This window comes from Tupaia chinensis, unplaced genomic scaffold, assembly GCF_000334495.1.
Source record: "Tupaia chinensis unplaced genomic scaffold, TupChi_1.0 Scaffold000099_1, whole genome shotgun sequence".
Taxonomy (NCBI): domain Eukaryota; kingdom Metazoa; phylum Chordata; class Mammalia; order Scandentia; family Tupaiidae; genus Tupaia; species Tupaia belangeri.
Genome location: NW_006159563.1, coordinates 5,761,644 through 5,784,449, shown reverse-complemented (window position 1 = coordinate 5,784,449; position 22,806 = coordinate 5,761,644). Strand labels below are relative to the sequence as shown.

At 41.6% G+C, this 22,806-nt stretch overlaps 1 protein-coding gene across 2 annotated transcripts in view; it reads right to left on the bottom strand.

Moving 5' to 3' along the window:
- Positions 1–22,806, bottom strand: part of DMGDH (dimethylglycine dehydrogenase) — a 67,919-nt gene that overhangs the window by 37,049 nt on the left and 8,064 nt on the right. For both annotated transcript variants that reach the window (XM_027769957.1, XM_006143524.3), the window contains exons 3-9: positions 17,689–17,787; positions 15,830–15,994; positions 12,765–12,969; positions 8,195–8,443; positions 5,689–5,887; positions 2,305–2,474; positions 1,750–1,903 (exon numbers count right to left, since the gene is read on the bottom strand). In XM_027769957.1, the coding sequence (XP_027625758.1) occupies positions 1,750–1,903; positions 2,305–2,474; positions 5,689–5,887; positions 8,195–8,443; positions 12,765–12,969; positions 15,830–15,994; positions 17,689–17,787 (1,241 nt within the window). The remainder of the gene's footprint in view (positions 1–1,749; positions 1,904–2,304; positions 2,475–5,688; positions 5,888–8,194; positions 8,444–12,764; positions 12,970–15,829; positions 15,995–17,688; positions 17,788–22,806) is intronic.

Here is a 22,806-nt window from a genome sequence, read left to right as displayed (position 1 = left end):
GAGTGTCATTAACAACTGCCAATGATTTTCCAAAATTTACAGAATAAAGAGGTTTTGATAAGCCCTTCTTACCTAGAAAATCCTTTGGAAGGTGAGGGGAGAGAATATGCAACCTAAATTTTGGTTGTGCAAATCAGACATATATTGGATTGTCGGAAAAGTCATGTTTTTTCTATGCAAAAATGCATCATGACTTTTCTGATGATCCAATATATTGGAACCTGATCTTTTAAGGTTAGCCATCCATCCCTTTGGCCCATTTCATAGTGAATGAAGTATTTATTATTTATTAACTAGAAAATGAGAGTGAACTCATGGGCTGTCGGATTTGGAAGAGAGCTTAGAAGTCAACCAGCCCAGGGATTTCAACCTTGGCTGCATATTAGAATCACCTGGGGGGCATTTTAAAAATTCTAGCAGTTAGGCCTAATTGAATCAGAATGTCTGGGAGGTGGAGCTATGTAGTCCAGAATTTCTCAAACATTAATGCAAAATACCAATCATTTGTACTTGATCAATTCTAGATTCCGATACAGTAGATCTGGGGTGGAGCCCAGAGCCCACATTCTAACAGGCTCCCAAGCTGTTGGTTCACAACTAGAGTAAGCAAGGATTTGGTCCAACATCTTTATTTTTTCAGAGAAAAGGCACAAAATGATTTCTAAGGCTTTTGCACTAGTTAATGACAGAGCTGGGCCTGGGACAAAGGTCTCCTGACTCATTACGAAAGGTCCTTTCTATTTTATGAAGTGGACTTCTAATGCGGTATTTTAACTTCAGAGCAGAATGCTAAGTCTGCAAAATGTATTTTCTGTAGTTTAATTATTGAAATGGTAGGAAAAACTTAGCACATATCCACACAGCACAAAGTGAAGAACAGAGTTGGCATTTATCTGAGTCATTCAGGAAAACCCAAACCAGTATTTGGGCACCAAATAAGCTAATTGACTGCCTATGGAGCCCAAATTCATTCACAACAAATTGGCCTCTTCCATATTTTGTATCAATTAGACCTGGTCTTAATGTCAAATCAAAATTCACTTAAATAAGCAAAATGACAGCTCACAAACAAAGGTAACTGAGCTTCTAGATTTGCTATTGGTTTTCTTTTGGTTTATGGATTCTCGTGAGAGAAAAAAAATACGAAATTACTATTAATCCCAAGTACAACCATGGCATGTAGCACTTTCTAGGAATTCAGAGGACTCATAGCATGCTATGTTTTAGCTTAACCTGAAAGGCTAAGCAAATGATCTTTTTCCCTAATGTATAATATCCCCTATGAATTTGCATGGCTCATCGCACACATACTGAAATGCAGTTGCTTTGAACTATTTCATGACAAAAATAAAACCTAATACTCGTGTTGTGACTGTATACTACCCGTTTCAGTTTTTCTAAGCCGTGGCCAACTTTCAGGAGCCAACTGAGGGTATGTAGATTTGCAGGGCCCGGAAGGGTTTGAGCTTCTGGTAAATGCCACATGGAAGACCTTCACCTGGGTCATTTCACCTGGGGTAGTTACAGACTGTCAGGACCACATGGGCCTAGATGTGGGCCAACGTTGTGTGGTCTAGACTAATGACTCTATTCCGGAAAATGACTGCTGTAGGAAAAAGCTCCATGCTCCTTTAAATGGGGTGGAGTGATGGGGTGGGAGAGGGCATTGGTACTTCTCTGCAGTCCCTCCACTCTACTTCGTAGTGTCATCCTGGGTCAGAAACACAGATGGTTAAGTCGTTCACTCACCTGTACTGAGTGTCCTGGCCTGGTTTGTAGAACCAGTGTGGCTGTTCCCAGCCTGCATGGAACCCCATGGAACACTTAGACCGCAGGGTCTTGTAGAGCCCACTGACTCGCTGCGTTGGCCTCCCGGCAAATCGTTCTTCTTTGGGGTAACCAACTGAACAAGGAAAATGGAAACTTTAAATGGTTTTTAACCAAAATGGTGAAATACTTTGAAGGGATTCAGAAAATAGAACATGCAGTTCTTAACATTTAGAAGTACACGCACATGTATATACCCACAAACACACTTACCATTTATGTAAAAAAACAAAAGCTATCATTTATATTGGCTATCAAAGGGTAAAATAAAAATATATTTAAAATTTTAAGTCACGTGATACACTCTACATGTTAAATAAATACAACCATACATAATCCTGTTGTGTCTTAGAAGTCCAGTGCTTTCTAAAATGCCAAACCATCCCACCCCACTGAGTAGAATAAAGAGAATCGAAGTCAGGAGCTGCAAGTCAGTTCTGTGAACATTCTGCAGACAACAATAACTTTGCACTTTACCGATATTGTTGAATCCATATGACTCTCTCGCTTTGGCCTCCGTGTACTGAGTCGTCGTCCATTTGCCATAGCGATTGGGATCCAATTCTATCAAGTCAAATGGCGGTTCTCCCTGCAGGATCCAGTCACTGAGGTATTTCCCTACTCCACCGGCGTGGATTATGCCGTATCTTTCAAATACAGAGACAGATACCCTGTTACTAACACATGCTGTCTTCAAATAAGGAAATGCACTCAGATATTTTACAGAGTCTCAGTGTTGGAGCATTTAGTGCTATTCTGAACACAGAAAAGAACAAAACTCTTTTCTAAACTTTTTTTATCATTAAAAAAAAACAATGGCATGTCTGGGCATCCAAACTAAATGTATCTGACTTGATAGCTAGTCTGTTTCCACAGTTTTAAGAGATGCATGCCTACAAAATAGCCTACCAGTCTAAGCTTGTAAGGACATTTACTTACTTCAGAAATATGAGAGTGAAGGGAACCAGCAGTTAGCGTAATGGCTATGTCGCTGGACTCCCATGTAGTCGACTGCGATTCGTGTCCCGGACCCTGTGGCTTAAAACTCACGCCGGGCACGTGTGCGTGCGTGCCCAAGATCCCGAGAGGAGAAGGGATTGCGGCGTGACCATCCCCTCTGGGGGGTGATTTTTCGCTTTCTGTCTCTCTGTCTGTCTGGCGAGCGCACGCGCCCTATAGTGAAAACCTCTCAAAAAAAAAAAAAAAAAGAAAGAAATATGAGAGTGAAGAAGGGAGCAGAGGCAGCTGTGACTGGGCCCTTCTCAGCCTCCTGGGCTGTGATTACCCTGACTGGTAGGAAACTTTGTGGAGAAATGTCGGGCCCATCTTTTTATTGGGTTGTCCGAAAAGTCATGATGTATTTTTTTCTGGTTTTTCTGTACAAAAATGCATCCTGGATTTTCCAACAACCACTACTTCTGACCCATGTAGGCTTCTGTCCAAAGAACATGGACGTTATTGAGGCAGCATTCAGGCAAAGAGGCACCACTCAGGTTGTGAGGAGGAGGTAGGAAAATCCAGACAGCCTCAAGTATTTTGCAATTAATGGGTCACTTGGTGGCAGAAGATGGGTTTGTTTTCCATCTCTATAAGTCTTTTTTTTTTTGTAAGAGAGTTTTTTTTTTAAGAGAGTTGTTTTTTTGTTTGTTTGTTTGTTTGTTTGTTTGTTTGCTATAGGGCACATGCACTCGCTGGAGATATAGAGAGACAGAAAGTGAGAAATCACCCCCCACCCAGGGCTGAAGTCCACGCTGCAATCTCTTCTCTTCCATTTTCCTCTCAGCATTTTGGACACACACACACAAGCACCTGGTGTGAGTTTTAAGCCACCAGGTCCAGGACTAGAACCACGGTTGACTACATGGGAGTCCAGCAATGTAACCATTATGCCATCTGCTGGTCCAATCTATAAGAAGATTCTTAAAGACCTGGGACCAGCAGGTGGCATAATGGCTATGTCACTGGACTCCCATGTAGTTGACCGTGGTTCAAGTCCTGGACCCGGTGGCTTAAACTCATGCCAGGTGCATGTGCGTGCGTGCCCAAGATCCTGAGAGGAGGATGGAAGAGAAGGGATGTGGCGTGACATCGCCTCTGGGGGGTGATTTCTCGCTTTCTGTCTCTCTGTCTCTCTCTGTCTTTCTGGTGAGCGCTTGAGCCCTATAGCAAAAACCTCTCAAAACAAACAAACAAACAAACAAAAAACAAAAAGACCAAGATTATGGCAAACAAAGGACTTTTGATATCAGGATAGAGAGATCACAGTTTCACACGGCCACGTGCGGTTCTACCCACTCACTCTTGTGTAATGAAGGCCTTTACTGTGAGTTTATCTGTGGTTTACACAGAAAAATGTTTCTGGAGAAATCCGAGAAAAGGAGTCACGTGAGCAGACATTAAGATGCCAGAAAACCCAGCACTCCGGACTGTAGCCACTCAGCCAGAATCGCAGGTTCCAAGAGCCAAGAGCAGGGGAAGAACATTTGCAAAGACTGGAGATATTAACTAACTTTTCTCACAGCAAAACACCGATTTTGCTTTCTTATAAAAATAAATATCTAAATGTGTTATACGTATATTTCTCAAGGAGACTAAAAGGCAACAATTTACACTTCTCTAGGCAGCCTCACCCTAGGCCTGGCAAAGAGATGGCAGTCGTTAAATACTGCTGAATAAATGACCAAGTAAAATGGAGTTACAAATTGAGTATTAGAAGCTGTGATAGGGGAGTAAACTGGGCTTGGCATCAATATTCACCAAGTTTATGGGACAAATATTAGAAAGGAAACACTCAAGAGGCAATGGAATCCTAAATAAGAAGCAACCTGAGGAATCATTGGGAAATAAATCATACTGGACAAGCACAAATTACGCTGGACAAAATGCATCAGATATGCTATACATTTGATATTTTGCATGATCTATGCCACATTGCGTTATGAAAACATCCTTGTGAAATTGGAACGAATTGAACTATCTGAAGATAAATATAAAAAGACACAGAAATAATGGAAATAACAGGAAATATGCAGAGAAAGTTCCAGGAAATCATCGCTCTCCTGTGTGCTAACCTTTTTTTTTCTTTTTTGAGGAGAGATTTTTTGCTATAGGGCACATGTGCTCTCCAGAAAGACACAGAGAGACAGACAGAGAGATAGAAAGCAAGAAATCACCCCCCAGGGGGGATGGCCACGCCGCAATCCCTTCTCCTCCATTCTCCTCTTGGGATCTTGGGCACGCACGCACACACGCCTGGCGTGAGTTTAAGCCACCGGGTCTGGGACTCTAACTGCGGTAGACTACGTGGGAGTCCAGCGACATAGCCATTACGCTAACTGCTGGTCCCCTCTGTGCTAATCTTTAACACCTACACAAGGGATGAAATCATGACACAGTGTTTGAAAACTGTGTGTGTCTGTGTGTGTGTGTGTGTCTGTGTGTGTGTGTGTGCGCACGCATGCATATGCGCGCTAGAGGGCACATGGGCTCTCCAGAGACGGAGAGAGAGAAAGGAGAAGGCTCCCCCCACATGGGGAATGGCCACACTGTAATCCCTTCTTCTTCATCTCTCCCTTTTTTCAGGATTTTGGGCACACACATACATATGCCCACTGTGTTTCTCAAGCCAGATCCAAGACTCAAACAGCATGGTCAGCTATGTGGAATCTGGCTACCTTAACCACTGGGTAATGGAGCCAGCCCTAAAACGGAAAGTTTTTATTCTTTGTATTACTCTTTGGCCATGAAAGGGAGATAATTATCTCTGTCTCAGTCTCTCCCACATTTTCCATTTTGGGCCTGAGAGTATGAAACTAAACTTAGTGGTTCTATATAAACGATGCATTGCACAGAGATACTCACCCGAAACCTATAGCCACCCAGTAGTTTCTGACCCCCTGATGGGGCCCCACCATAGGCAGGATATCAGGAGAGTAGGTGATAGGGCCATTGACGATATTGATGATGTCAGCCTTTTTTAAGACTGGAACCATTTCCATGGCAGCTTTGACATGTTCCATGATTCGGTCCAGATCAGACTCAAAGAGTTCTTTTCCAAAACCTGGAAAGATACCCCACTGTGACCAGGATGGAACGACAGCACTCTGAGGTGATTTAAGTCTACATTTAACCACGGCCCATTATAGTGGCACCTCCATTCTAAGTCTAAATGTGATACTCGTGACAGCAGGTGAGTATTCTCTTACTGAGAACGATGGTGTTACTGTTCTTAAAACAAAATCATGAAAATTAATATTTTTTATTAATAGAAAATGTAAATGCGTACATATTAACAGTTTCCAATTTTAATCCAATCACACTCTGTTTTTCTTTTTTTTTTTTTAAGAGAGATTTTCGCTACAGGGCACGTGCGCTCACTGGAGAGACAGAAAAGACAGGGAGACAGAAAATGAGAAATCACTCCCCAGGAGGAATGGCCACGCTACAATCCCTTCTCCTCCATTCTCATCTAAGGATTTTGGACATGCACAAACACACGCCTGGTGTGAGTTTTAAGTCACTGGGTCTGGGACTCAAACCACAGTTGCCTACATGGGAGACCTGCAATGAAACTCCATCTGCTGGTCCCCAATCACAATCTGTTTTTAAGACAGAGTCTCACTGTGCCACGATTCTCAGCCCTTGAAATGCTGGGATTACAGGTATGTGCCACCACACCTGGTCTTTAGGTTGGACTGGGAATCAAACCTGGGTCTCCCCTGTGTCTCTGGCCCAAGGAGCATAGTGGCTTACTCGGTGTGCACCACTGTGGCTGGGTTCTAATCACAATTTAAAAGCAAACAACAGTAATTAAATTCTTTATCCTTCACTTAACCATGAGTGCTTGTTTTGTCCCTCCAGATGAGGGCAAGTGGAAGTTTACAACTCATGCCAGGAAAAGTGGAACAGGACACCAGGGTATAGGATGACGGATTTCAGACCTCGTGAACTCCCCGTTAAGCAGAGAAGGAATAGCATGGAGGCGCCCTTCCTTCAGTCTGCCCTTACACAGATCCAAAGGCTGGAGTTCTGTGAAAGGAGGCAGGATCTTAGAGGACCGTCATCTTCTTGCCCTAAAGGTTTCTGTGACTGGAGGCAGGGCCGACGCACTTCTGAAAGAATGTCTTCATCTGACATTCAGGGCTGAGCCTGGACACATGGGCATGCCCAAGCGCAGCTAGCAACCTGGCTATTTAAAAATACAACTGACTTTATTTACATGTTTGTTCAGCATTTATTTGGAGAAGAGGATGCCAACATGAAGAAAAAGCAGAGAAGGAGGCTCCCAAGAGGCAGACCAGCCCATCCTCTGGTATCAGGAACAATTCCACTCAGGCCCAAATGTGTAGAGCACACTCAGCAAAACTGAATTCCTGAAGCCGGCTGGCAGCCCAGCTTCTGTGGAAGGCAGTTTAGGGATCATTCGCTGTTACATGGCCCTATTCTTTGAAGAAGGTTGGGGACAAGGGTTGGTTCTGTTCCAAGGAGTTTTTCAAAGCATAATTCTAGAAAGTAGAGTTTCTGCCATTTCTTTATATTCTGTGCAATATTTCAGTGCTGCAGTGATACTTTAGCTCTCTTTGTAGGTTAAAATTTGAGTTACCTATTTAGGCGGCCCAGTCTGACTCTGTGGAAATGTTTCATAATAAACAAAACACCGACCCGTGCACCTTACGGAGCTTGAAAGTGAAGCGATAGCACCTTCTACTTTCACAAAGAGGCCCAAGCCTTTTCTATATCCACTTATGTAGCACAGGAGGGCCTCGGTTTGCCGTGCCACCCTACCCTTCTCTGTTACCAACTCCTAGGCTTTGCTTCTTAGTCGGTGGATATCCTGCCTTTGCTATCTGTCGTGTTTCCAACTGCCAAAGCACAATAGCAGCTACATTCTTTACCTGAAGCTAGACCAAGCAGTGAGTGGATCAAAGCAAAAAAAAAAAAAAAACAAAAAAACAAAAAAAAAACGGAGGGAGGAGGCTGGCGTAGGCTGGACCCTTTCAAAACAACCGGAAGCTATTTCTTCATCTTCTCTACCACCAACCACATCTTCTCTCCTCCACACCGCCTGCGGTGATCGTTCGAAAGGACATGAAAACAGCACTCACCACACGATCCTTCAACGTTCCAGGCAACTAACAGTTCTGGACAAAGAGTCTTCAAAAAATAATGGAAAATGCACATTATGAAAAAATGGTGCGTGGGTTTTCATTTTTTGCACCAACGTTAATTTATACTGTAATTCCTTTTTCCATCAAGGTTTGAAGTCTCCTTATATTATAATATTGTCTTGTTCTACGGCCAGCCCCCAGCCCTGGAGAGAATGAACCATATGTGTCTACCCGTACACGCCTTCCTTTGCCGAACCCACCTGGAGGGACTCCGCTGGTGACCCAGGTGTCCTGAACTTTCATTTTCTCCTGACTTTCATATGGACCAAAGAGAAGCCCATCTCTTTCCTGTCGGATATAATAAGATCCTTCCAGATCACGGAGAACAGGGAGTTCTCGTTTCAAAGCTTTCACTTCAGGTATAGTCGATGTAACAACATATTGATGTTGAACCGGAATGAGAGGATGTTCGAGTCCAATCATTTTACCTACTTCACGAGCCCAAAATCCTTAAATAATAATAATAACAATTAAAAAGTCACCACATATAGAAACATACCACATCCAACATGATATAGTAATATACAATAAAATAAAATATTTCGAAGGGTTAAACACTCATGTCAAAGTCTATGGAAGTCTTACTTTTTTTGTTATTGCAAATTGGATGGAAGAAGAGAAGATAATATTTTGCATTGCCCAGAATTTTGAAAATATCTCTAAGCCAAGGAAAGTCTGTTCTTTAAAAAAAAAAAAAAAAAAGGATTTTGTCCATAAGCAAAAGTGGGCAGAAAAGGAGCAAAAACCAAAACATTTGTATAAAATGTACAAGTACTGACAAGAAAGACGGCAACAGACTGCCCTATTCATGGACAGGGATGGTCAGGCAGACAGACCTCCTGCACACACTGCCGTATTGATAGGGTTAGCATAATCTGTAATAAAAGTATGTAATAAACTCAGTATGTCAACTCTTCTATCCACCAACACTCTATTTCCTTATTATTGATGCCTAAAATGCCATAAATACAAATTGTTCCATTAACTTAACATTTGAAAATGTACATATATCACATTGAGTTCTGTTATTTAAAAAGTTAAGTTTTGATAAGATTGTCAAATCCTTTCTTGTAAAGAACACAAAAGCAGGGCACGTGTGCATGCGTGCCCAAGATCCTGAGAGGAGAATGAAGGAGAAGGGATTGTGGCGTGGCCATCCCCCCTGGGGGGTGATTTCTTGCTTTCTGTCTCTCTGTCTCTCTCTGTCTGTCTGGCGAGCGCACGTGCCCTATAGTAAAAACCTCTCAAAAAAAAAAAAAAAAAAAGAACACAAAAACACAAGGAATAAAAAAGGGGAATGAAGAGGAGCCACAGCAGAGGGGAGACTGGGCTCTCCTACGTAGGTGGTGAGTTCCCCAAATCACAGTTTCTCAATTTACAATTCACACAGGGACTCTTTTGTTAGATTTTGTTTTGAAAATTTTGCAAGAGGGTGTGTGTATTTGCTGGAGAGACAGAGACAGAAAGAGTGAGAGAATGAGGGACCAGCAGTTAGCGTAATGGCTATGTCACTGGACTCCCACATAGTCAACCGTGGTTCAAGTCCCAGACCCGGTGGCTTAAACTCACGCCGCGCACATGTGCGTGTGTGCCCAAGATTCCAGGAGGAGAATGGAGGAGAATGGATTGCGGTGTGGCCATCCCCCTGGGGGGTGATTCCTCGTTTTCTGTCTCTCTGTCTGTCTGGTGAGTGCACGCACCCTATAGCAAAAAAAAAAAAAAAAACCTCTCCCAAAAAAAGAAAAAAAAAAAAAGAAAGAGTGAGAGAATGAGAAAGTACCCCAACACAAGGAAGGTGGACAAAGAGTCACGCTGCAATCCCTTCTTCGTTCTTCCCTCCTGCTGGGATTTTGGGCACACACACACATGCCTTGTGTGCTTTTGAAGCCACCGATCGGGGAGTCAAACCGCAAAATTGGCCATGTGGGATCTAGCTACCTTAACCATCGTGTCCACACACAGACTGTTTTATTGGTGAGATTTAACATTTACTTTTTTTACTTGCAGAATTGTATAAGTTTTAGCTAAAAAGAGCCTTAATTCTTTTCCAGGATGACTCTTTTATACAAAGATTTATCTAGAGAGGTTGAGACATGCCCACTGTATTTTACTTGTTTTCTTCCTGCAGAAAGATTATTTTAAACATCTAAAATATCTACACTTGTATTAAAAAAAATTTTTTTTTGGAGAGGTTTTTGCTATAGGGTGTGTGCGCTCGCCAGACAGACAGAGAGACAGAAAGCGAGGAATCACCCCCCAGGGGGGATGGTCACGCCGCAATCCCTTCTCATCCATTCTCCTCTCGGGATCTTGGGCACACACGCACACGCGCCTGGCGTGAGTTTTAAGCCACCGGGTCCGGGACGCGAAACGCGGTCGACTACGTGGGAGTCCAGTGACATAGCCATTAAGCTAACTGCTGGTCCCAAAATATTTTAGAATCTAAAGTAACAAAAATGATTATTATTTGATACAGTTGTGGTGTTGCCTTATCCATCAATGGATTATATTGGCAGAGGAAGTTCTGCTTGTTTGTTTCATAATAATATTGAGTAACTATTCAAATGATTAGATAATTCTATTTAAATTAGATTTTTGGAGGTTATATTCACTAAAATTTTAATCATTTTTTTTGGCTTTTTTTCTGAATCTAATAAAAAAATTCTAAAATCTCTATAATTATAAAAAAATCATGGGATCAGAAGATGGTACAATGATTACGTCACTGGACTTCCACATTGTTGATCACATTTCAAATCCCAGACCTGGAGGCCTAAAACTCACACCAGGCACATGTGCATGAGTGCCCAAAATCTCAAGAGGAAAATAGAAGAGAAGGGATTGAGGCATGGCCATCCCCGCTGTGGGGTGGTTTCTCACTTTCTGTCTCTCTGTCTCTATCTCTGACAAGTGAGTGTGCCCTATAGCAATAATGGCTCTCTAAAAAAATTAAAAACTCTATCACTAAGCCTAGAGCGAGAAATACAGTCCTCAATTATAAGTCAGCCTGAGAATCCAAATTATGTGCTTACGTGTATCAGAGCTTATTTCTGTTTGACCATCTACATGTTACCCTGTGTTCTACTGTTTTGTTTTGGCCTACCAGCTACGTTGGTCACACTTGCATGATGACCCTAGAAATGGATGCTCATTTATAAATCAGAAATCTGACCCATGGGTGTCAGAGCTATTTGCTGGCCTTTTAATAATTTAGAGACTTAATTTAATCTTAATAAGAGGAAGATATCAATTACTAACGTCAGGACTTTGTAGGAAAATGTAATGAAGCCACATATTCTATACACTAGAGCAGTTTTAAAATACAAAAGTCAGAATATTTAGCCCAGTAATTCAAACAATTGCACTATCCTCAGCATGCTTGTTTCAATTAAAAGTATTAATTAAAGAAAATAAATTCAGTCTTATTCAAATATATTTATGAATTTCTGAGTATAATTGCTTGTTTATTAATGCACTTCATCAAAAAAAAGTAAAAGTATGTGCATAAGTGTCATATAATTATCTTACTTTAAATCCCATAGCAAGCTTTGTATGGTTTTACCATGTGTGGTCGTGTCTGGCAGCATTTTCTCCCTCTGTCTGTCGATCAAATTAACCTAAATCTAGCCAAAACTGCACTTCAATCCCTGCCAGATTATGCCAAGTTCAAAGGTAAAGGAGAAAAGCACAGAGGAAAATTTCTAAAATCCATGATTATCACCTGGAAACCAAATGAGCAAAAGAGTCAATAAAATAACCATTGGAAACGGCTTTTTCTATTTTTTAATGCATTGATGAATAGGAATGGAGTAAAATGAAGAGGAGGATTCACAGACATGTTTACTTCTCCTAGATGGTCTGAATGATGACAGTGATGGTTTCACTCCTTGATGCAGAGTAGCAAGCAAAATGAAACAATTCTTTTTGGCTAAACACCTGGCTTCATGTTGGCATGATCCAATCACCTTTCAGATTTACCATACTAGGAAAAGTCTTAGGTATATTTTACAAAGTCATCTCAGGCTTACTGAGTTCATTGGAACTGAAGTCTAGGACTTGAACCGTGGTCGACTACGTGGAGTCAGTTATGTAACCTTTACACCATCTGCTAGCTCCCACGAAATATATTTTTTAAAGAATTATTTATTTTATTTGATTTCCTCTTATTCTTATTGTTATTATTTAATTTGTTACAAATGTGCTCACCAGAGAGAAACAGAGACAAGGAAAGCGAAAAAGCAAGTGGCCAGGTCCGGGACTCAAGCTGCGGTCAGCCATGTGGGAGTCTAGCTCCTCAAGCACCATGTGGTTTGAGTTAAAAAATTTTTTACAAGAATAAAAAGTAGTCAGAAATGAATGAAAGCCAACGCATAACCATCAAATCTGCCCTACAGAGCAAACTGGTAACAGAGGATGCTCAAGCATTTGAACACTAGAATTTGCTTATCAGTATAAAAAAACAGTGAACACAGGAAGAGAAAAGAACATAATTTTGCAAAACATAATCTGGAACAGAAGAAAATAAGGAATAAAGAAAAGAATCCCAACTCTCGTGGATAACCAAGGATGGAGTGGTCTCATGCAACAAGTGAAAAGTGATGGGGAGGAGAATTGTACCTTAGAAACCAACAAGATGTTTAACTCAGGAGCGTTGTAAAGACTTCATAACAATGTACCTAGTATTAAAAAATTATGCTGGGGCTAATAGTTTTTACAACTGAAAAAAAAAAAAGGACACCAATTAAAAAAAGAAAAAGATACGATGCTTACCTGCAGCATTGACGATTCTGTTTGCTCTCACTGATCCCTGTGGTGTGTCCACATCCCATGTCCCATCCAACCTGGGTTTCAGAGAAGTCACTGGGGCAGGATATTTTAAAAGGGCCCCGTATTTCCTAGCCCCAGCCGCCAAGGCCATAGTAAGAGAATAAGGATCGATGTGACCATCTCCAGGATTATACAGTCCAGCCAAAATCTAAATCAATCATAAAAGAATCAATATTCACATAACTCTGTGCTTATTACACAGCGTAAACATATCCTTCCAGCAAGTACTCATAGAGCTGCGTTCAGCAGTGCATCTGGGCATCAGATTGGTCAGTCTGCACTTCCTTTTCCTGCATTGAATCAGACGTAGGAAAAATTCACATCAAGAGTTAAGCAGACAGGCTATCTGATAGAAGCTTGCCATTGTCTTGTTCCTCCATGTTCCTCTCCTCCCACAACAATGGAACTATTATAAATCAATACTATTAATCTAGTTTTGTTTTTGTTTATCTATTGCTCTGTTGTGATATTCAAGCTGCTGGGTTCGAGACTCAAACTGCAGTCGGTCATGTGGGAATCCAGCTACATTAACTACCATGACACCTGCTGGCCCACCACAGTGTTTATTTGGACATTCGGCCTACCTAATACAGCTTCCAACCTTCTCGGCAGCTAACGCTATTACTAAGTTCTGGTCAACAACAATGTAAATGAAAGTGTCATGTGGCAGCTTTCAGGAGTCGTTTTAAAAAGATAGCTAGCTTATGTTCTCTGCCTTTTCTTCTTTGTCGCTGCCTCCATCTTGCTCTCTGGGAAGCAGGCAAGATGGCTGGAGCCCTAAGTGCCATCTCAGAGTAAGAACATGAGGCCAACATAGGAACACAGAGTAGTGATCTAGAAGGCGATTGGCCCCCTGAAATTGGCACGAAAAAGAGCTACTAGTTAAGGCCATTATAGATACATAATGTCAGGAAGATTTATACTTGATACATCACTTAACTAATTTTTGAATACCTACACAAAGTAGGCTTCAGGCTAGCTACCGTGGAGGAAACAAAGAATGAAACACAAAGGAATTGATAGAGCAAACATGGTAGACTACTATAATCACATCTCATCTAATCATCAGAAATCTACGGAGCACCGAATATAAACAAGGAGCTTCTGTCAAATATTTTTCCTGCCTCTCCTGAAATGACTGGGTAGCTTTTATCCTTTATCTTACCAAGGTAGTGTTATTACACTGATTGATTTTTAGACGTTAAACCAATTCTGCATTCCTGGGATACATTCCCCTTGGATATGCTGTACAATCTGTAGGTTGAATCAGTTTGTTAGTATTTCATTGAGAATTTTTGCATCTACTTCCATAAGAAATAATGGTCTTTCTTTTCTTGTGATATTTTTGTATGGGTTTGGTGGCAGAGCGATATGGGTCTCACAGAGTAAGCTGGGAAGTGCTCACTTCTACTGGGTCATCGGAAAAGTCATAATGTATTTTTCTATGCCTTTTTAATGCAAAAATGACTTTTCCAATGACCCAATATTTTGGGGAGAATTTGTGAAGAGTTTGTATGCATCATTTAAATGTCTGCTAGAATTCACCAGTGATGTCATTTGTGAAGCTTTTCTTTGTGGGAAGTTTTAATGAAATCTTTTAACTTATCATAGGTCCCTAGGGAAAGGGACTTTTTATGTTAATGAAATTCATGTCCCTGAAGACTTTCCAAATGTCACACTGGTGCTCTGTAATGGACATGCCCTCACTGTGGGGATCCCATATCTGTCTATATGTCACACTACCCCAGATCCAGAGAACACCCTTCACAGGGACTGTCACTGCCTAATGCCCTCGAGAAAACTCTGTGATGGTGAGAACTTCCAGCAAAATATTCTGGGGTTGACTATAAACAGATCAATGATGCAAGCCCTCTGGGATCAGAACTACTGCAGTGTTCACCACCAGGGAGACAAAGCAGCTGCTTCCCCAAAAAGCTGGTATGCTTGGATGGTATGCACAATACAATGGGGCTGGAGAGCCTGGGTTCAAATCTCTGTTCCAGCTCTTGCTAACTGAACACACTTGAGCCTACTAGGTAAACTACCTAAGCTTCAATTTCCCATTTAGTAATAATAATACTCCATAATATTATCATGAAGATTAAATGAAATTATGCATGGAAAGGACATAGCACACTACCTGGCTCATAGTTACGTGCTGCAATAAATGTTAGTCATTGTTACTATTACACAAAAGAAATTATCACCCAGTAGGAAAACCACTAAACTCCCTGTTAAGTGGATTCTTGGGCAGATCTGATATTAACCCTCATCCATACCTGGCCTGCGTCTAAGAGAAGTACACCTACGAGCTAGGTGACACTTGTGGAATAACACAGCATTTTTTTTTTTAGTCCCTCCCCCCACCCCATAGGGCATATGCACTTGCTGGAGAGAGACAGTGGGTAAGAGAGAAATCGCCCCACCCCCAGGAGATGACCACACTGCAATCCCTTCTCCATTTTCCTCCTGGGATTTTGGGCATGCACGCATATGAGCCTGGCATGATTTTTAAGCTGCCAGGTCCAGGACTCAGACCACAGTCAGGTGAAAGTCCAGCTCAGTAACCACCACACTATCTGCTGGTCCTGGCAGCACAATGCTTCCTGACTTGATTTTTTAAAAATCTTAATAACAAAAATCTTTCCAGACACATGTTCATCTTACCAGGTGTCATTCTCTCTGCAGTTCTCAAACAGAAGGTTTATGTATAGACCTTTTAGATCTGGGAGACACAGTAAAAGAAAGGTATAAAAAAGGTTCCTTCAGTTGTCATAGGTAGAGAGCTAATAAAAACTCTCACTGTCTTTTCATATTTCACTCAGCAAACCTAACAGCCCTCCTTGTAATTTACCCAAATTCCAGGATTAATCTTCTAACTTTACTATTCACAATGTATGTACAGTTTCTCTATTTTAAATGAACTTTTTAAAGTAACATTTTCTAATTTAAGTAACATCGGCAAAATTTAAGTCAGCAAATGGTAAGAATGCCCGTAAGATAAATACCTTGTCCATGTTGAGTAAAGGGAACATCTCTTGAATTTTTTCAGGTTCAATAATGTATTGTTCTGTTGCATGCCAGCCAGTTCGAGTCATCTGATATTTAAATTCATCTACCCTTACAGGGGTTGTAGCAATTCTGATACTGCCTGGCTGATGGAAGCCCACCACCTGTGGTAACAATTCCAATAAAAGCACAGGAAGAGTCATTGTTAGGCGAGCCAACGGGGCTCTTCTCCAGCACAGTGAAAATGAAAGTGGACGAGAAAAAAGATGCAGCAAAAGCGATAACTATATAAAATATTCACATCTTTAAAAATGACACTCACTCAGCAACTTTTACTGAGTGCTTCCTCTGCGCCAGGCACTGTGCTAAGCCCCAGAGATGTTAGCAAGAGAAGCAAAACCCCTGTCTACATGGAACTTGCAATCTACAGGGAAAGACCACTAAAGGCAGAATTTATAACAAGGGATGTTGCTATGTCATGGAAGAACATTGTATGAAAAAGAGAAACACAGAGGATTTGAGGTTTTTAAAGAATCAAAATGTTGCCATGATGAGATTAAGTCTGAATCGAATTAAATATTCATTTGACACTTACTGGAGCCCTTCAGTTTGCCAAGCACTCAGGCCTGCCCTGGGTTACAGAGAAAAAAGATGCAGTCTTCAAACTGCTCTTAATCTGTAGGGAAGACCAATGAGCAAAGCAGCAATTACCACAGAGAGGGATCGATGCTGTAAGCAGCGTGTGTGTGCACAATGCTCTTAGAACCAAGAGATGAGCAACACAGCCTGGCCTGAGAGGCAGGTGAGGAAAGTTGAATAAGGATTCACGAAGGGGGCACCCCCTATTCGGGGAAGAGAGCAGGTGAATGCTGATGGGGGTTAGGGAGAATGCTGTTTCAGGCAGAGGAAGTAGCAGAATAAATGGAAAACAACACAAATAGGAAATAGTTATTTGAGAGAGCTCAGCATATTCCAGAACTATACATAATTGAGAAAAGCTAAAGCACATGAGTTAGAAGAGTGGCAAGAGAAAATGTTGGAAAGAAAATCAGGGGTCAGATGTTGATGGACCAATACTCCTAAGGCCATGTTAACCCTTTGGTCTTTATTTTATTTTAGAAAAGACTTTTGCTATACAGTGTGTGCGTTCACTGGAAAGACAGAGATAGAAAGAGAGAAATAACCCTCCCCCCAAGGGAATGTCCATGCCACAATCCCTTCTCCTCCATTCTCCTCTTGGAGTTTTGGGCATGCACATGTGCTTGCCATGATTTTTTCAAGCCACCAGGTCCAGGACTCGAACTGCAGTTGGTCATGTAGGAATCCAGTGCCTCAACTGCTATGCCACCTGCTGGCCCCAATCTTTTGGTTTTCATAGGTGTTTATAGATTGTGGCAAGAGAAATAGCATCAAAATTTTAAGGGGACTTCAGTCTTGGCCTATGGATACTCTTTTCCCAATGCCTTATTTCAAGAATACTAGTAAATATGAGAAGGAAAGAAATAACAGGGAGGGCTTTTAGTGAAGTTCTTTGTGAAGCCACGAGATAATCCAGCACATGCTGTCATCTGACCCTTTGCCATCCAATGCCAAAAGATTGATTTCTTAGTTTCTAGATAAACTAACTTTATTCTTTCTTGACTTAAAAAATCAAGAGTGGCTGACTACATGGGTAATGCAGTTCAAGACATAAAATTAATCTTGAAGCAAACGCAGAAGTCCTGAACCTAAAGCCCATCACGTGTCACCACAGTAGATAACATGTGTGCCGTTGATGTCACTACACACAGCAACACGTCAGGACGTGCCAATAGCCTTAAGCTCAGCCAACCGACAATTTCACGTTACACACACATACCTGCCCAGTTTCTTCTTCCAGTCTCTCATAAAGTTTGATGCTATCATAATGTATTTTCTTCAAGTTAATTCCAGGATGAAAGTAAGTTGTTAAACCTGCCTTAAAAGAGAGGAGAAAAGGAAATGCCTAAATGAATAAATGAATAAATAAATGAACATTCTCACAATGTTATAGTTTATCTGTTGAGCTATCATTTAATTTAAGGCTTGCAAGAAACTGAGATGCACCAGCCAGTTGTTTGAATGAGAAGACATTCACGCCAGTTGGGGCACACCAGAGCAGAAGGCCCATAATTAAGGCTACAAGAAGCAATTTAAACCAAAGTGTGTAAAGTGAGAACCAGCTGCTGAAACTTGAGTTCCTAAAAGTAGGTAGGGAAAAAGTTGTTTGAAGATTGAGAATGGGATGATTTGGATGGAAGGCTTAGGTAGACAGGCTATTGGGAAGAGTAGGATGGATGGCTTCAATGTGGACTTAAGCTAGCAAACCATGGATATGCTCCCTAAGCGGAAGGACCATGGCTAGCCAGGGGTTTTCCTTGACCTAAGACATGAAATTTTCCTTAAATGGAAATTCTTGAAATTGCAAAACCCAAGAATTAGAAAATTCTTTGTAATTAGAGCCTGTTGAATACGTGAACAAATTTTTGTTGAAGCTTAACTACTTTGATGAGCACATACGTGGTACCCCACAAATATTGAATAAATATTAATTACTCTCAGAAAACATCTAAATATTAGCCACATCATGTCTGCCAAATGCAATGTAGCATTCACATGAAGAATTTAAGCAATTATATCAAGCAAGTTGTCTTAATGAGGTATCTGGGGCCTCATTTTGCAGCTAATTTATCCTGAAAACCTCATCAGAACACAATCTGTTCAAAATAAAACCTATTTAGGAATATTGATAAGGTAATTTTATGGTGGTAGTGGGCATTTGGTTCTCTTGAACTCAAAACACTCAATTAAAGTTTGTCAATCATTCTCTATGAAACTTCTTGAACCCTAGGGCTTCTAGATAATATTGTTCAAGCATCTGGATATATGCATGGATTTTTTTTTTCTTGGGAAAATCTTGGTCCGGTTTTAGCCTGTCCTTATAGCTTCATGCTTTCATTATGATAAAACGGCAGGTCAGGTGTTTTTGACTTCATGTCAAACACTTTCCTACTTTAAAAATGTTTGGTATTCAGCATGCACGTGAACTTTTCTGGTTCCATAGTAGAGAATTCCTAGTCTTCAATTATTTGCTAGTGATCCCAATTTTATCTACAATAATTCTCCTATCAGTTGACAAAACTGATATTCATGACACTGGCCAAGGGTTCTGACCCTCATTGCTCCTCAGGACACTCTAAGCGTAAGCCAGACCACTAGAAGGTTGTATTATTCATCTATTCTATATAATCCTCTTCTTTCCCACCCCAGAAGCTATGAGTTCATTCTAATTCATCTGAAAGGGTCACTTGGGATCATTCTTATAAAACTGTCATTGAAGACACCTAGCCCAGTGAACTTTGCCTAAGGAACAAAGTTTTGTAGACATTCATGGTCGAGGAAAAGTTAGTTTCCCTTACTAAGACAGTAATACCTGTTTCTGCCAAGCAACTCATACTAACCCCTTTTCCTTGCTTCTAGGACAGTCAGAAGTAAGATATCACCAAATTTCTCAGTCAGGCATAAAAATTACTTAACTCGGGCGGCCAGCCTGTGGTGTGATGATTAAGGTGCTAGATTCCATATGGCCATCTGTGCAGTTCAAATCCTGGACCTGGCAGCCTAAAAAACATGTCAGGTACATGTACTTGCATGCCTAGAATCCCAAGAGGAGAGGAGAAGGGACTGTGGTGTGGTCATCTTCCCTGAGGGATGCTTTCTTACTTTCTCCTTCTCTCCCTTCTCTGTCTCTCTCCATGAGCAAACACACTCTATGGCAATTTTTAAAAAAAGATAGAAATTAAAATAAACTTATCAAGAATTTGCAAAGCAGTAAAACAGTGTGGAGAGGAAATTTATGGCACTGTATGCATATTTTAGACAAAAGGATCTTGGTACATATCACTTTAGTAAGAAAATACAAAAATAATACCATTTCCCAATATCCCTTTTCAAAATGATTTCTTCCCAAAAGGACTATTTAGCAAAAAAAACAGTTATTTTACACTTACTGTAAGCATCACATTCACTCTGAGGTGATAGACTGCATCTCTCACCATATGTATGTGTATGTATATATATATATATTGTTGTTGAAAAGTTATGATGTATTTTTTCTAAGTAAAAATGTGCATGACTTTTCTGACAATCTAACCTATCCAATATAGCAATATATATATATATATATGTATATATATATATATATATATATATGTGCCATGCAGAAATGACCAGCAACTTTGTATCATTACAAAGGCCAGCAAAATTGGGGCACTTCTCTGTAGAAAACCCTAATCTCTAAGTTTCACAACTCCTTTACTCATTGCTAAGAGATGACCAACAAACCACTGTGCAATACCATGCTCCCACATTCCCACTTCCTCCCTTTTATTACATGTTACACCAACTGAAGCCCCGTTTCTATAAAACCAATCAGGACAATGACCCCCTGTAGCATGTAGTCTGCGCTGCTGTCATATGCTGAAGACGAGAGAATGAGGACTCTCGTACCAACCTCCCCTTAGTCAGCCCTGGAATCAAACACAGCATGCTGCCCACAGCAGCGTGAAGGCTATTTATAGATACGAGTCATTGCTTTCTTACATTTGTAGAATAAAACAAATGGAAAGTTGTAGTACTGTCTTCCTCTACTCCAAATAGATCATGTTGCATATTTAGTCTCCAAAATAACCCACTTTGGCACCACTTAGAGGTGGCTTCTCCTGGGAACTCCATGTTCCAAAACCGCCTCTCACTCCCTCCTTTCCCTTTCCCTTCACCCCCTACGAAACTCTCCATATTATTAGGAGTGCCACGTGCTGACCAGGCAGTCCTGTTAAAAAAACAGCAAACCCTCAGGGTTCATGGATTTGTGATTTTTGTCTTGAATATTCACTCTGCAAGCTGCTGCTTCCTGCTCTGTCCAGACACTTAACACTGAGCACATACTGGACTTCAGTGAGACTGCCTTATTTGTAGTCTACCCCTTCTCCTCCCTTCCATGTCCTCTTAGCTGCTCCAAACTTGTCTGTGCTAAACGTTCTGCTATACGGGATTCTTCATGCTGCTCTTCAGAGGCAGGCTTCTTTGGCTGTGAAAGTCCTAGAATCATCTTGCAGCACAGTTCTCTTAGCTTTTTTCCTTTATTCCAAACGGGTAACATACTTGGCTTCTGGTGTCTGATTCCACCTTGAACTCACGCTGCATGAATCCTCACTTTCTAAAGCACAGCACAATACCTTGTCTACAAAGCAGGGTAATGCCTTCCCCCTCACTTTTTATCATTTTGCTAAGGGAAAATAATTGTGCATAGTTAACTTTTAAACCAAAATTATTGCCTTAACAACTTTGCCCACTTTTACTGAAAAAAACTTAGATAAAGATTATACAGCTTTTTTTTTTTCTGTTTTGTTTTGTTTTTGAAAGATTTTTGCTATAGGGCATGCGCACTCACCAGAGAGACAGAAAGTGGGAAATCACCTCCCCAGGGGCAATGGCCTTACTGCAATCCCTTCTCCTCCATTCTCCTCAGAATTTTGGACACACACACACACACACACACACATGGACCCAGTGTGAGTTTCAAGCTGTTGGGTCCAGGTCTCCAGCTGTGGCCGACCATGTGGGAGGCCAGTACCTTAACCACTACACCACCTGCTGGCCCCACCTTTTGAGCCAGGGATGTTAAGAAGGAACATCCTGGGGCATGCTGTAACCTATTCCAAAATGCAGGCCATGTCACATAAGTAAATCCAACATTAAGATGTCTGCCCTCCTTACCAATCTGGAAGTGGTGGAGGATCCTCTCAGGATCTTTCCACCTGCCTAAATTTCCCTCTGCCTAAATGTTCTTATCTGGTAGCCCCATCTCACTGCTTCTGTCCACAGGGCAGGGGTTCTATCTGTCCCTGTGGTGGTCTCACTTCCTAGATCAGTGCTGGTCCAATGTGGCCCAGTGCAGTCTCTACATTTACATCTGCTGAAGGGGACTGAACACACTCTAAGGAAAGGCTATGGGAAAGCCAGAGGAGAAACACAGGCTTTCTTTCACAGGATAGCATGAAGCCTCCACGTCGTACCTAGCTCGGGAAAGGGAGGAGAGCAGGCCTGCTGGTGAAGACTCTGGAATTGAATGCCCTCCACACTGAAGAAATGAGGGGCTGGAGGGAGAGGAAAGAGGAGACAGGAGTTGGGTAGGAGGGAGGCTGGTACTATTTTTCTAGGAGCCTCTGGCTGACCCGCAGGTGTGGCCTGGCTATGTGACCACTGGGCCTCGGGGCCTTGGAGGCTCAAGTCCAGGAGCACCGTCCCATAGACTCAGCTGGGCAGGCTACCCTGTTTGTGTGCTAGGCTCCCTACAACCCCCTCCCTCCCCCCCCCCACGAGGCACCTGAACAAGTGCTAAATATAAAAACGCCTCTCAAAGCTGTGCTTCCTCTTCTGCCTAGAGGAAAGCTGATGACAAAAGGGACAATGATCGAACACTGCCCAAAACAAAACTGTAGCAGCAGTCGGGAAAACTTTCTCGGGACCCTCCGAGACTTCAGCAATCACTGGGTTGGCGCCATGAAAGCAGGGTCAGTCACCTCATTTACCTGCAGCGCTGGAACTTAATGTATAACACCAACTACCCATGACTGACTCGGACTTGCACTTTATTTAACAAAAACCTGCGCACATTCATAGTTCCTCACGTTTTAAGTCCTCAGAGGCCAAGTGTGTCTCACAGGACAGAATTAAAATTGTAAGTAAATAAAAATAAAAGGACCAGTAAATACTTGTGAGGCTTTAGGCCCACACTGAGCATCACCCAGCCAAGATTCTCCGATACAAAAGCTAGCATCCATTTACCCATTTATTTATGTCTCATGTATGTATTTGATAGTGTGCTCGTGCACATGTAAGAGAAAGAAAAAAAAAAAGCACCCTCGAAAGGGTCTCATCACCCTGCCCCTCTTTC